Here is a 14,981-nt window from a genome sequence, read left to right as displayed (position 1 = left end):
TTTAATTGTTATCCCAATGGAATGTAGTTCTCTTTGTAGAGATTAGTAGTTGCCATTTGTCTGCTTTGTGTTTATTAAAATTAAAAACTAGTAAATGTGCTCCCACATCTTCCTGTTAAATTGCTGGAAGTTTTGGCAATTAGACACCTCGGTGGAGCAATCTTTGTGGAGAGCACCATGGTGCTTTCTGTGTGAATTACAGGGTCTGCCATTTAGCAGAAAGAAAATTAGCAAAGGCTCTGCTGGGTGGGTCTGTGGCTGGAGCCAGGCTTCTGCACTGAAGGGTCTCGCCCACAGGTTTCCTGATTCGGAATAACGAGGAGGCGATGTGTATTTGTGGGTGGTAAAAGGACCAGAGCTGTGCTTTTGTCGTTGTTGGCCATTTTGCTTTTGATCCATCACGGTGGAGTAATCTGACTGATGTCAGTACAGAGCTTCAGGATTTACTTTGGCCTAGATGGGCACAGACTGGGGGAAAAGCAATGCTGTCATGTTTTAGCTATTTGAGTATCTTTTTGCTTGGGAGGAGGTAATTGATAAAATACAACAACTTTGTCCTGTTCAGATGTGCCACCTAAAGCTAGGTGGATGCCTCACAGATATTTACCATTTTAAACAAACTCAGTTGACAGTTTGCTCTATACAGGCAATTATTGGCCCCGTGTCTCATCCTTTCAAACATTTTCCTTTCTGCCTACCTGCCCACTTCAGGACAAAACCCCATTCTCCCTCCCAGAAAACCCACACATGTATACTTCCTTGTTGTGTTTTTTTTTTTTTTTTTTAGCAGGCTGAATGTTGCATTCCAGGTGCTGATGCTAACTGTTGATTGCTCTTTCCTAGGGAGTTGAAGTGCAGACAGATTACGTTCCGCTGCTGAACTCCCTTGCCATGTACGGCTGGCAGCTGACCTGCGTGCTTCCTACTCCGATTGTGAAGACAAACAGGTAGGGAGGGGCCAGGCACTGCTTTAGGACACTGAAGTCCATACAAGCAGCTCTCCTGGATCTCCTTGCATGCACACAGTAGCTGCCCTTGCAAACTTTGGTGCAGCTGTTTGGGTTTTCTGAGCATCACAAGCTGCACGGGGCAGGAAGCACGTGTCTGACAGACAAAATGCTGCGAGGTAGCAGTGTGCTTTCTGGGTATCATCTCCGCCTCTCTGAAAACTTCTTGATTGTAAAATTCCTGCTCTGCATCTCCCAGCAGCACAGACAAAACCTGTGATAATGTTTGGAGTGAGATGTTGTCTGGCTGATGTTGTCTAATGCTGCTGATACACAGTCTAGCCGAGAAGAACCATGTGCCTTCTTTGCATATGTAATCACTTTGCAAGTCTATGTGCTATTATTAATAGTCTGAGGTTTTAACTATAAATGTAAGCCACTTCAAAATGCTCTTCATAACTGTGGTGAAAAACAATCAACCCACTTGTTAATCATGAAGATGGAGCTTTCTGAATTCTCCCTGATCAGGAATATATTTATACAGCAACATAATCAGTCATCATTTTTTATCTTATAAAAGTAAAAATATGCCCAGATCTAGATGAAGACTACTCCTACACATAAAAACCTAAAAAGTAAAGGCCATCTGTGCTGGGGAACAGGGGGGGGGAATCATATTTCAAGTTTTTCATATATGTTTAAATATAGAAAGGAACAGAAAATTAACAAGGTATATATGGGTTTCTTTCTCTTCTAGCTTTCTGTATGCTGTTTATAACTTCAGTAACACTGCCCAGCTTGACAAAGGGCACCCACACAATCTAACCGCTGGTGGCATTTGGTTGTGCCTCTGTGCCTCCTGTCACGCTGTAAGGAGCACCCAGCCCCATTCCTGATTGGTGTCCAAAGAGGGACTGCTCTGTTGTCCCTGAGATGCTGCTACACACAGGCACCATGGAGCCTGGATTTCTTGCTTTTTTTCTCCAAACAATTTTTTCTGTGTTTACACACTAACGCTAAAACATTCAGCAGAAGTATGTCACAGGCTGACAGGCTCTATCAGGCTGAACAGTTGCTCTTTTTTTTTTTTTTCCTAATCCCCCCCACTGGCCCCCTCCAAAATACCAGGCTGTGGAAAGACACTGGGGACAGGCAATGTTTAGGTCATTCTTTATTTTGTTGTTCTTTGACCTGCAGAAATAACTTGCGGAGATGGATTTTCGCTTTGAGTGATGCTGGACGTGAATTTAATTCATTCTCAGGAGTGTGCATTTGTTTCTTTTCAGGGAGGGAAATTTATCTACAAAGCAAATTGTATTTCTTCAGAGACCTTCTTTGCCCCAGAAAGCGAAGAAGAAAGAATCTAAGGTAAACAACCTTGAGCTCCTGGTTTCTTTGGTGTTTGTTGGAGGTATTTTAATATTGTCATTGATTTCCCATAGAAGTCAAAAAGGTCTATTCAGCATTTCTGTGGTACAGTAGTAAGATACAAGGAGCTGAACTGTTCAAATGAGAGAAACAAAGAAATGTCAAACAATACGAAAGCTCTTATATTTCATTCTCTATTGAAGTCACAGCAGTAGAAGAGATGTAAATTCCTCTTTACAGCTGAGCCTAGGATTCTCTGCCCATGTTCACTGCCTGCAAGGTGGAATCAATGCTATTTTTTCCCACCCACTGCCTGTCTCTCCTATTTAAATTGCTCTCTCTTTCTTGTTACCTGTTTTGATAGAGCCTAGCATGGTGCATGTCTGATCTTGGCAGGTGTTTCTATCTGTTGTGTGAATGCTAATGAATTCTGCTAGAATTAACCAAAAAAAAAAAAAAAAGGCCCCCTGAATCCATCTGAATTATCCAAGAACATAGCCAACAGCTAATGATGTACATGAGGGACAGACATGTGCATTCCTATTTCTATTTTGAAGCTGTGTAGCTGTAGATTTCCCTACCCAAACCTGTCATGGCATACAGCTGAGATGGAAATACGAGGACTGGAAACTGGGAAAAGTGGTGACCTTCCTGTAGTACTAGAATTTGCCTTGCCTTTGAGTACCAAAAAAGCCAGGTGAAGTATGGAAAGGAGCTCTGAAACCACATGATCAGAAGGTTGCTAATTAATCCAAGCTCATTTTTATTCTAGCTCTGTGCACTTAGGCTAGCCAAATGTCACCTGAAGGACTGCTGTGCTTGAGGCCCTGCAGAAGTTGACCTAGAGTAGGAGGTTAGAAATACTAAGCAGAGTTGAGCACTAGGAGCGTTTTACTCAACATTTGAGATAATTACAGATAGTTTTCATCTATAAAAGCCCACACTGGTTTTGAGCCTGGCTCTGTGAAAGTCATCTTTTAGATGAACTGGTGACCAGGAGAGTGTTTGAACTGTCTGAAGAAGGAGAGAACCACTGGGAGCATGACTGTGATTATAGGATTTAGCCTCTCTCATTAGCAAAGACAGAGCCCACAGTATTCTGTGAACGTGTTACAAAGCCCAACTTTCTTGCTTTTTCTGTCTGTTTTCAAGTGATTAAAGGGATTTTGGGACGAGGGTTGGAGTGTCTGTATTTGGTCATTTTTTTCCCTACCACTGTGTGAGGTTTTAATGGGAGGGGTGGGAACCTACAAGTGACTGTACATCTTCACATAAATGAGTGTGATCCTGATTTCTTGTGTTGCAATAACAAATGCATACCGTCCAGATGACTCAGAACTTTGTTTAAGTTTTTTCCTTGGAGGATATAAAAACTTGCGTAACAATGTCTGGTTGACAAAGCAAAGGATTTACACATCGTGGCAGTATTAAATACACAGAGATGTTTGAGGGCACAAATCTCTTAGAGCACATTTCCATAGCAAAGGTCAAGGCAAAATGAGGTACACTGATTTATAGTTCTATAAAGCAACATAAGACTGGTTCAGCATCTCTAAGTGGTGGAGCGACTCACATCAAAGATGCCAAACAGCATTTGATTGAGTTACTGAATATTCTGCATGCGCAACGTCACAGGCTCTCAGGGGTTTTTTAACTTGTGATACTGCGTGTCTGAAATGTTTATAGATAACCTCTCAGAGGAGGCAAATAGTCTGGCAAGATTAAAAGGATATTGCAGCCCTGGAAACCGAAGCATCCTACCTATGCACAACAACCCCTGTTCTGTTTAGCCAGAGGAGCAGAAAAGGAAACATGCAAGGAGTGGTGCAGCTTATTTTTCTCTTCAGTGAGAGAAGTATTCTTACTAGGGCAATATTCTGCCAATCATGGTCATGCACTTTATACTTTCGTTGGTGAGATGGACAGTGGCATTGAGGCACCCTCAGCATGTTAGCCAATGACACCAAGCTGTGTGGTGCAGCAGACAGGCTGGAGGGAAGGGATCCATCCAGAGGGAGCTGGACAGGCTGGAGAGGTGAGCACAAGCCAACCTCACGAGGTTCAACAAGACCAAGTGCAAGGCTCTACATCTGGGTCAGGGCAATCCCAAGCATTGATATAGGCTGGGCAGGGACTGGCTTGAGAGCAGCCCTGAAGAAAAGGACTTGGGGATGCTGGTGGATGAGAAGCTCAACATGAGCCAGCAGTGAGCACTTGCAGCCCAGAAAGCCAACCAGAGCCTGGGCTGCAGCAAGAGAAGTGTGGCCAACAGGGCAAGGGAGGTGATTCTCCCCCTCTGCTCCTCTCTTATGAGACCCCACCTGCAGTACTGTGTCTGGAGCCTCTATTACAGTAAAGAAGGGCCACAAGGATGATCAGAGGGCTGGAGCTCCTCTGCTATGGAGACAAACTGAGAGAGTTGGGGCTGTTCAGTCTGGAGAAGAAAGAATGCTCCAAGGAGACCTTCTTGTGGCCTTCCAGTACCTGAAGGGAGCTACAAGAAAGCTGGGGAGGGACTTTTTAGGGTGTCAGTAATGATAGGACTAGGGGGAATGGAGCAAAACTAGAAATGGGGAGATTCAGATTAGACATGATGAGGGTGGTGAGACACTGGAACAGGTTGCCCAGGGAGGTGGTGGAAGCCTCATCCCTGGAGGTTTTTGCAGCCAGGCTGGATGTGGCTGTGAGCAACCTGATGTAGTGTGAGGTGTCCCTGCCCATGGCAGGGGGTTGGAACTGGCTGATCCTTGGGGTCCCTTCCAACCCTGACAATTGTGTGATTCTGTGATACAGAAGGGGTGCTTATTTCAGCAGGAGCTGGCTGTGTGCAGTTCTGTGAAACCACACAGGTGCACATGCACACACAGCCTCCTGCAGTTTGATCTTTATCGCATTCAGGGCCCTGATCTTACCTTCCACCAAAGAAAGCTTTGAGTTAAAGGGGAGTTGTAGGTGCCCAGCACTTCTGCAAATCAAAGAGGAAAACATTCAGGTGCCGGTGAATTTTAAACAGCTAGACTGTGGAGTTGAGATTCTGTCTTTCCCCTTTCTCTAAATTGTAAATTTAAGTGGCTTCCTTTATGTAAAATTCAGAAAAATCTTGTGAAATCCAATTAATTTTTTTTTTCTAGGTTAAGTTCTGGCTAGCAGAAGAAAAATAACATTGCTGCTTCTTTTTTTTTTAATCTAATAAGCCGTAATAGGTTTTGAATGGCTTTTTGATTAAAGAATGAATAGCTAGATCTAAAATGTATGACCAGAAGTCCTTTTTTTGGCCACCTGTGGCACAGACATTGCTGCACTGGAGAAAACAGCTGAATATCCTGATGCCACCCAAGCATTACTTCCATTTATTATTTATCATTATTTTTTATTATTCCATTTATTATTTATTGATTCTATTAACTATTTATGCTGTCCAAGCATTGCATCCTCACCTATCCTTGAGCCCCCATCACTGGACACAGCTGATGAAACAGGTGTGCACGTTCACCAGTACTTCACAAACTTGTGCAAGATGGCTCAGCAACAGCTTGGAACATGGCCTGGCTTTCCTTGGGAAGCTCCATTATTTTTTTTTTTTGCAAGTGAAGCAGATGTGTTAGTGGCATATTTGTTAGTGGCATATTTGTCAGCCTTTGTATTTGTTACACCTGTCGAGTCAGTATTTCAGGGTACTGCTAGTCCCTTCATCATTTCTCCTGGAGAAGAGGAGGCTCTGGGGAGACCTCATAGCAGCCTTCCAGTACCTGAAGGGGGCCTCCAGGAAGGATGGGGAGATACTGTTTACAAAGGCTTGCAGTGAGAGGACAAGGGGCAATGGCTTCAAACTAGAGAAGGGCAGATTTAGGTGGGATATCAGGAAGAAGTTCTTCACTATGAGGGTGATGGAACACTGGAACAGATTGTCCAGGGAGGTGGTTGAGGCTCCTTCCTCGGAGATATTCAAGGTGAGGCTGGATGAGGCCCTGGGCAGTTTGATCTAGTCGGGGATGTCCCTGCTGACTGTAGGGAGGTCGGACTGGATGAGCGTTGGAGGTCCCTTCCAGCCTCTATTCTATGATTTTTTGTAAGTCGATAAAACCATTCTTCTGAAGCAGTGTCTGTGGTAAGCCTTGTGCCGAGTGCTGCAGGAGGCAGCCTCATGCCTCTCATCACAAAACATTCCTATCAATGGTTCAGAATATTTCACTGTTTGGGTACAGCCTTGAGCATGGTGTTAGCTGTGCTGTGAACCTGGTGACAAACATTGGAAGAAGGCCACAGGATTGCTTCCTCCGTCTGCACTTGTGCAGCTTTGCCTGCTCTTGCTTTGCACATGGTGCAGGTTGGCTGCCAGCGTGCTGCAGGCCTCACCAGTGACACAGCATGTGGTGAGCAACCCACGGGGCATGTGAAGCAGCAGAAGCAGAGTGCATCACACTCTCTTTCCTGTGTGTAGTAGTGTGGCAGTTTTAAGCTGATGCCGAGGAAGTTTTCCACAGATCTTGAGTAGAAAGTGGTAGAATGTAAATAAATGACCACTGGATGTAAAGGGAAAATAATGATAAGGTCTAAATAATCCCATTGGGCTGGTAACTAACAAAAAGTTAGTTGTATCAACTGTTTTTCTCTCTTTATTGGCTTCTTCCCTCTAGCTGATAGTCGCTGGTAGCTTTTGCTTGGCTGTTGCTGACCTTGGCTGTGTTCTTGTTGTGGCTAAGTACTAACAGCTACTCCCTGCTCTTCTCTTTTCCCTTGTATGGGGTGTGGAGAAAAGGGTCAAGAGGGGGAAGCTATTGGTAGCCCCTGGTTTTGTCCAGCAGGGTTCTTGTGGTGTTTATAAATTGTAAATACATGTAAATATTGTAGATTTTGTACATATTCATTGCATTTTGTATTTCTAGATTGTAGTTTTGCTTGTAAATAGAGCTTCATTTGTTTCCACCTGAGTTGGTCTGGCAATTTTATTTTGGGGGTAATTCTCCAAATTAGTTGGGGGGCAATTGCAACCCACTACAAGTAGCTGTATACATGTAGGCACAAATGACCTTAACCCCTCTGATTTAGTCATACCCTTTCTTTAAATTTTAAGTCTTTTTGCTCAAACTAGTCTTTGAATTGAAACTAAATAATAAAAACATTTCCTGCTCAGGAAAGTAAATGTCCATGGGATGAGGTTGTTTCTAATGGTCTTTAACATTTACATCTCTTATTTGTAGTTTCACTGGAGGTTCTCCAAAGAAGATATGCACAACAAACAAATGAGGAATTCCACAAAGGCTAAGTCAAGTACCAGGGAGAAGCAAATGGCAGAGGAGAAGCAGGAGTTTGAAGTCACAGAGAACACAAGAAACTTAGAAGCACAAATGTCAACAGCAGCCAAGCCAGCTCCAGAGCAGCAGCTGGATGATGTCATAGACTGGGCAGAGGAGGTTGCTGGGACCAACGGCACAGGCACCCATCTGGAGGGGGCGCTGGAAGAAACCTGTCCTGCCAGTTGCAATGCTGATGGCAGTGACGAGCAGGCCTGCCCCAGCCAGAGCTCCTCTGGCTGCTGCATGGAACAGGTAACAGCGGGGGGAGACTGCGCTCCTGCGGCGGAGGGCAGCGGAGGGGCAGTGGACTGCTCCTGCGAGTAAGAGCTGCGGTGCAGGACTCCTCTGGGTTGCTGATACTTGGCCAAGACAGAAGAACAGATCTTGCTCATCACCATCGCTCACTGCTCAGTTCATTGTACTTACGTTGCTCCTTAGCACACCAATAAAGGGAAGTTTTAAGTAACTACAGGTCTGGGCTTTTTAACCCACAGCCATTAATTGCAAAATTCCATCCACTGCCCAGAGTGGCCAATGCCCTGTGCTGCCTCCTAGGGCTACACTTCAAATTAAAAAGTAGGGGCAGAAAACGTACCTGGGGTTTTTTCTGACTTTAGCAAACTGGTTTTGTACCTGGGTCAGGGCAAACATTTCACTGGGTCAGATTTTACTCTCAAATGCTTTACTTGTCCACATATCTTTGCTGAAGGTGTTATTGTGCCATATGTTACTTGTCATGAAGCTTGTAGTGTCATGGAAATGGTATTTGGGCTTAAACAGGATAAAATTGGAAAGCTTAGATGAGATGCCTGTTACCTGCATTTATCTCAAATAGCTTGCTTACTAATGATACTCTCTTCTGAATTTTATTAACTTCTTCAGATCTTTCATCAATAAGCAAATTATGTACCTATTTTTGGCACACTGGGTAAACAAACCCCACAGTAAATTTGTGTGAGGCAGAGGATTCCAATGGAAAATGCTATTTCCTATTCACTCACGTTTATCTTCTCTTTGCCAGTCAACAATTAGTAGCTGTGGAGACTTCAGAAGGACAGAAAAACAGGAAAAAAACCCAAAACAAACAGGTAAAATGTACTAATTTCAGTGTCTGTCTTCACTAAAATTGGAACTAGATGTTACCACCTGACCCTTCCAGGTGATTTTGCACCACTTCCTCAGTGTTATAAAATATATTGGGAGAAAGAACTGAAACTGTAGACAAATAGCAGGGGTCAGTGACCAACAAATGTCACTAAATGACTTTACAAAATGCAAAATACCCTCATAGAGGTTTTGGGATTGTTTTTTTTATATATATATATATGAGTAGCCATATTTTGGAACTGATACCTAATGGAGTTCTGTAAAATGACCAGCATTTTGATGTTTGGAGCTGCATTAAAAATATTTACCAGTGAATGTACGTCTGTAACATAGTTTCTGTGCCAATGTTCTCCAAGTACTTCAGGATTCTTAAAACAGTAGGAAGTAGCTGTTTCTCTTTTCTTAACAGTCTTCATCCCTATTTACAAGTGGTTAAGTAATCTGGTAAGAAGGTGAGAAATACATTCTGACCCCCTTGGGTTTTTTTCTGAAGTAAGAGCTCTGTAAGTGGTTTGCTGCTTTTCCCCTTAACCCATTTGTGTCTGGTAATTTTCCTTTGTCTTCAAAGGAAAATGCAACGAAGTGTGTTCTGGGTCAGATGTGCACCTAGAGTGGTTCAAAAGCATCTTACAGGCCTACAAATTATACAGTTGGCAAAACACTGCAGAGAAGGGCAAAATCATACCCCTTTGAATATTCATCTAATTGGGACAAGGGCATTCAAGTTTAAACCAAAGTATGGTGGTGCTTTTTTTTTTTTTCCACTGATTAAAGAAGTTTTGGGTTTTAATTCAGTTGTTTAACCCCAGGACTTTAAGTAGCTTCTACTTAGGCAGTATTTTTCAATTATTTTATTCTGTTTCTTGAGATTAGAGAGGAGTTCCAATAGCCTCAAAAAGAGTTGTTTCAGTTGTTCTGCTTAAAGACAAGGTCTCTCCTCTGTACAGTTTGAAGTACCTGTTTGCAAATTTTCTTATCATATGATCCTTCTGCTGATGGTGTTTGTTTCAAGGACCAGCTTTGTATTAATCCTGTGTAAAAATTCACTACATTTAATGAGTATTTTGCTAGTAGAAAGTGTTGCAGTAGAGAGAACTCTCCAAATACTTTTTAAGACAAAAAGCCTTTTACTGGACTGCCATTTGACCTTGTTTAACTGGATCCCAACTGCTTATGAAACTAAAGAAAAATAAAGGTCATGAGGAGATTCCTTATTTGTGGTACTTGCACAACAGGCAATAATTCGTCCCCAGAAGGAGGAACTTGGGGTCTCCATGTGGTGATGAAGGAAGCTTCTTGCTACTGAATTAGCAGCAATTTCTAGTGCTAGAGAACTGGCTACTTGGTTTTTCACCACCAGACCAACACAGCACCTAAGGGTCTCTGAGGAAGTTGCCCTTCAGTTTAAGCATTTAAAACTTGGTTGCTGTAAATGTCACAGCAGGTTAGGGTTGGGAAGACTGAAAGAGAACTTTCACATTTTTTTCTGCTTATAAAGGGCAAACAGTTTTGGTTTGACAGTCACATAATCAATTCCAACATGTGACTTCAAGTTACTCTGAATTAGTTCAGCTGGGTGAACTGAGCTTAAATCACCTCCTAGATAGATTATACAGGAGTGATGTAGTGTGGGGAAGACAGGCTTGGGGTAGAGCAGCAAGGCTCTGCAGCTGTTAGGTGCATTTTATCTCAGCTGCTTTTGCCATTTTGGCCTTGAAAAAGCAAGACCACCAGAGCAGCCAAGGAAGTGAAAGCAAGCAGTCATCTCCTTATTTGAAGCCCCAATGGAGAAAGAGAAAGGGCTTGGCCAGAGCTTAACTCCTGCAGCTGAAAACGTGACCCAGTGGAGAGACTGTAACTGTATGTGGAAGAAGCTGAAATGGGTGTCTGGCTGCAGAAGTACAACTTGCAGGGGGAGGGCAAGACTCACCCAGAGAAGCCAAGCTACTCTGAGCCACCAGCTCCATAGCAGAGAGAAGCCAGGCTCTTTCCCTTCCCACAGAGAGCCTTCATTTAAAGCCTGACCTATTTTTCCTCCTGAACTGGACAGAATCTCCCAGTAAGGATGCAATCTAATCTTAGGTGCCTCTCTTGCAAGGGAAGGAGACACCAGTGAGCATGGCCTGTGTGCCTAGGGAAGAAGCTGACAGCTTGTGCTACCACCTGGTGCCAATGAAGCAGGACAGCACACACAAGTGGCACTTGGGTGTATTCTAACATGAAGGTGGTTTTGTTGGCCCCACAACACTCAGGTGCATGGGCCAGTCGGAAGAGCTGCTGGAGGAGCAGGTGGGCTGCTGTCAGATGTCAGTAGTTAGGCGTGCTGGTGTCAGAGCAAGTGGTCATCTGAACAAGACAACACTTGTGAAACGGGATGGGGTCAAAGCAGAAAATCCAGCTCAGACAAGTGAAGAAATGTCAAAGGCTGCAAGAAGATGGCAGAGGGGTGTTGCTGAACTAAATGAAGGGTGGAAGGGGGCTTTATATTGAAACAAACAGCAGAAGGCAGGGGTCGAAGTCCAAGAAGGGTACCAAGAAGAGTACCAAGAAAGGGTACCAAAAAGGTAGAAAGGTTGAAAGTCCAAACTGTAGAAGCATCATGATGAAAAAAAGTTCATGTGCTGATTGGGAGGGGTTAAATGCAGAGATTATTTGGCTGGCATTTCTTCTTGTATAATTTCTTTGATTATTGGATCTGTGCACTTGAATACAGCGTAACTGAAATAGCTCAAAGTAGTTTTAACATATGCATGGGAATGAAGGTAAGTACAAAACAATATACTTCTTTTTCCCCCTAATTCAGCTTCTCTCTCAGCCTGTTCCTGAGGTGAGAGGGGCTCTGCATTTGGATGCTCTTGCTTTGTAGTTGCCCTGACTCTCTACATTTGCCTCAGGGAGCCAATTATAGGGCAGAAATAAAGCACAATCAGCTTTTCATGCAGGAATTTCACCCTGCCAGAACTGAAGAGTGTAAGAAGAGCAGATACTGATTTCTTTCTGCTAAATGCTTCTAAAAAGGATGAGGAATGCTGGCCAGCAATACCAGCTCACCTATGAATTCAGAGTTGTAATTCCTAGGTTTCCAAGGCTGTTAGTGGAGATATGCTGCTTTAAAAGGCAATCCTGGCCAAAGCCTCTATCAGCAGAAGGTTGCCTGTGGTGCTGAATGTGGCAGTTGACTCTAATCAGTAGCTTACCAATACACTGAAGGGGGAACAAAAAGGATTTTCAATTTAAGTGCTTTCTGTTATTCACTCTAAAAGCACCCTACTAACTGAAATGATGCAATGATAACTGAATAGCCACTCTCTTTTCCAGCTAATTAATGCAAACCCTATAGGAATACTTCATAGCCATTGTACCAGATGAGCACACAGCAAACTGCTAAAATAAATGCCACAGGAAGAAGAAACTGATTGATTGCAAACAGGCTCCAACACCAGGTAACAAACCATCTCAGGAAGCTTCAGTAGAAATGTATAGCTGGACACCTATGGCAGTCCTCAGGTTTTGTTGTCATAGAAAAATCATCAGCCTGCTTTTTCTCCTTGAAGTTGCTCCTTAGCCAATGGCACAAATGCAATAGGAACAAACATTGTCTAAGATGATATGTTATGATTCAACCACGTGCTGAGAGTATTTCTCCAAATCAGTAGCTGCTGAGCAGCAGAGGCTGCTCTCTATTCCCACCAGGGCAGGCTATCAGTGCATTTATTTATTTATTTACAGGTTAATTTTCCTGGATTTCTTTTCTCTCCTCAATTGTGGTAGAGTCAGAGCCAATAACAGATTCAAGGTGCAACTGATAGTTCATTCTAAACCCTATTAAAAAATAGCATTCCAAAAGATTCTTCAGTGCCAAGGCAATGGAGGAAGGGGATGTGAGCAACTCTCCTGGCCTCTTGGCTCAGAAACGGGCATGGATGACCAGGACACGTGTTCCGGAATGAAGGTGCTCTGTGCCCTTTGGCAGGGTATCTGTTCAAGGTAAGAGAGAACTTCCTTGTTAAAAGTAACTGAGGGCTATGGAATTTGGGGGTGGGGAGGTAGGTAGGAATTTTATTTTTTTTTCTCTTCCCAGTGTGTGTTTGTGTGTTCAAGGCTGCTCCTCGAGCCAGTGAGCCCTCACAATTGGAGAGCTGTGTTCTTCCTTGCCCCATAGCGCTCAGCCTGAGTGTAACAGGGGATGACAGAAAGAGGTTAGAGGGAAATGAGGGTGATTACAGCTGCAGAGGGCTTGGAAATGCCTTTTGTTAAATGGGCATTTTGGTGCAGATCTGAGGAGTGGTTTGTGAGAGATGTCATTTGGGCTGAAGAAAGCGTGCATTAAGAGAGAGAAAAAAAAAGAGTAAACCTGCTTACAATCCACTTAATGATTTAAAAATCCTAAGAAAAACAACAGTTAAAGGCTTCTCAGAATCTTTTCATTATTACTTTGTTAAAACATGCAGTAGCCCAGCGAGTGGGTTTTATTTTAAGGCACCAGTACTGCCCCACAGCAGTGTATTGCACGTTTCTAGGAAAAAAACTCCTGCTTCCTTCAAGCATCAACCCCCACATGTCAGCTGTGATCTTTATGAACATAAAACCCCCTTGGTTTTATTTTTTCTGACAAGCACGCTGTCCTATTTACATTGTAGAGTGAACAAACAAGGAACCATGCCTTGAAACAGGGGTACTCAGAAAGGATCTTCCTCTCCTTTAAGTAGGAAGGGATTTGATGAGACATCCCCTCTGGGTCTGCAGTGGAAGAGCCAAGTCATTTCAGCCTGTACTTAGGGCCACATGGTACAGTAGAATCGTAGAATTGTTAGGGTTGGAAGCAACCTCAAGGATCATCTAATTCCAACGCCCCTGCCATGGGCAGGGACACCTCACACTACAGCAGGTTGCTCAGAGCCACATCCAGCCTGGCCTTAAAAACCTCCATGGAGGAGGCTTCCACCACCTCCCTGGGTAACCTATTCCAGGGTCTCACCACCCTCATGGGGAAGAATTTCTTCCTAAGATCCAATCTGAATCTACCAGTTTCTATTTTTGTTCAGTTTCCCCTAGTCCTGTCACTCCCTGACACCCTAAAAAGTCACTCCCCAGCTTTCTTGTAGACCCCCTTCAGATACTGGAAGGCCACAATAAGGTCACTCAGAGCCAGAAGCACAAACCTGAGTGGATGAGGCTGCAGGCACCAGAAGATGGACAAACACGCATCGTGGTAGTGTCCCAAATAGGCAGATCTTTAAGGTCCATCATTCAGAGTCACCTCTTCCTGACTGAAACTGCAGCCTGTGCCTTAGGTTCTGTTTGTTCTGAGCTGTGGTACGTATGGATGTTTGTCTGATGCAGCACTAGGATCACTTCAGTAACTTTTGCAACCACTTCATCAGGACGCTTGTGCTGCAATCAAAGCTTCCTAGTTAGGCTGCCTCACTGGTTTCTGAGGATGGGGTGGACGTGGATGGGGCAGTAGGAGCCCTACAAGCTGTAAAACCTATCTGAGACCCATTAAAAAGAGGTTAAGAATAAGGTTAAACTCAGTATACTGAAGGCTGAAATGATTTATTGGGTGGGAGGCCGCCTAAGGCAGGCATGGGGAAGTTATGCTTGAAAGATTAAGTTCTTCTCACCAACAGTCCTGTTGCTAGTGATGGAATCAGCATCTTTGCAACCTCTGTTTGAGGCAGGGCACAGGGGTGCTGATGGCAAGGAAGTTGCTGTGTTACCTGTCTGACTGTTGTCTAAAACAGCTGCAAACAATGAGAAGGCTGTGCCTGTTTCACGTTTTTAACCACTGAGTTATAAATGTTTCTTATTGAGCTCTTCAGAGGTACAATGGGAATCTCTACTGCTTAAAGACTGCACCTGTCTATACACATCATTAAGGAACTCATGGGTTATCATTTCTATGAAGAGTGTTTCTACAAGCTGGGAGAAGAAGCTTCAATCAGGAAGGGCTTAGCTGTCAGTCACGACACTCAGAGACACTCTCAGAGGTACACTCCTCATACCTTCAAAGAGCAAACTTTGCAGACACTTTTTTTCCAAAGAGAACTAATATCAAACTAATACCAAAGAGAACAGCTTCTTCACACTTTTACAACCAATGCTCTAAGCTCTGAATGTAAGAAAAAGTCTTTTCCCATCAACACAGCTGGCTGACTTAAACTACATAAAAGTTGTGCTTTTCTCTTTTAATTAGAATGGCAAGAGAAGGAAGAACACAGCAATTTTCCTTCTACAAAAATACCAATTTATTGTGCAGAAT

The 14,981-nt window shown here is 43.5% G+C and overlaps 1 protein-coding gene across 1 annotated transcript in view; it reads left to right on the top strand.

The window, feature by feature from the left end:
* Positions 1 to 7,936, top strand: part of RFTN1 (raftlin, lipid raft linker 1) — a 94,843-nt gene extending 86,907 nt beyond the window's left edge. The window contains exons 7-9 of the mRNA XM_054384841.1: positions 844 to 947; positions 2,234 to 2,315; positions 7,517 to 7,936. Coding sequence (XP_054240816.1) covers positions 844 to 947; positions 2,234 to 2,315; positions 7,517 to 7,936 — 606 coding nt within the window. The remainder of the gene's footprint in view (positions 1 to 843; positions 948 to 2,233; positions 2,316 to 7,516) is intronic.
* The last annotated feature ends 7,045 nt before the right edge of the window (positions 7,937 to 14,981 follow it).

The sequence above is a fragment of the Indicator indicator genome, chromosome 11, assembly GCF_027791375.1.
Source record: "Indicator indicator isolate 239-I01 chromosome 11, UM_Iind_1.1, whole genome shotgun sequence".
In the NCBI taxonomy this organism is placed as follows: domain Eukaryota; kingdom Metazoa; phylum Chordata; class Aves; order Piciformes; family Indicatoridae; genus Indicator; species Indicator indicator.
Note: the sequence above shows the minus strand (reverse complement) of the source record. Positions and strands in the feature narration are given on the sequence as shown.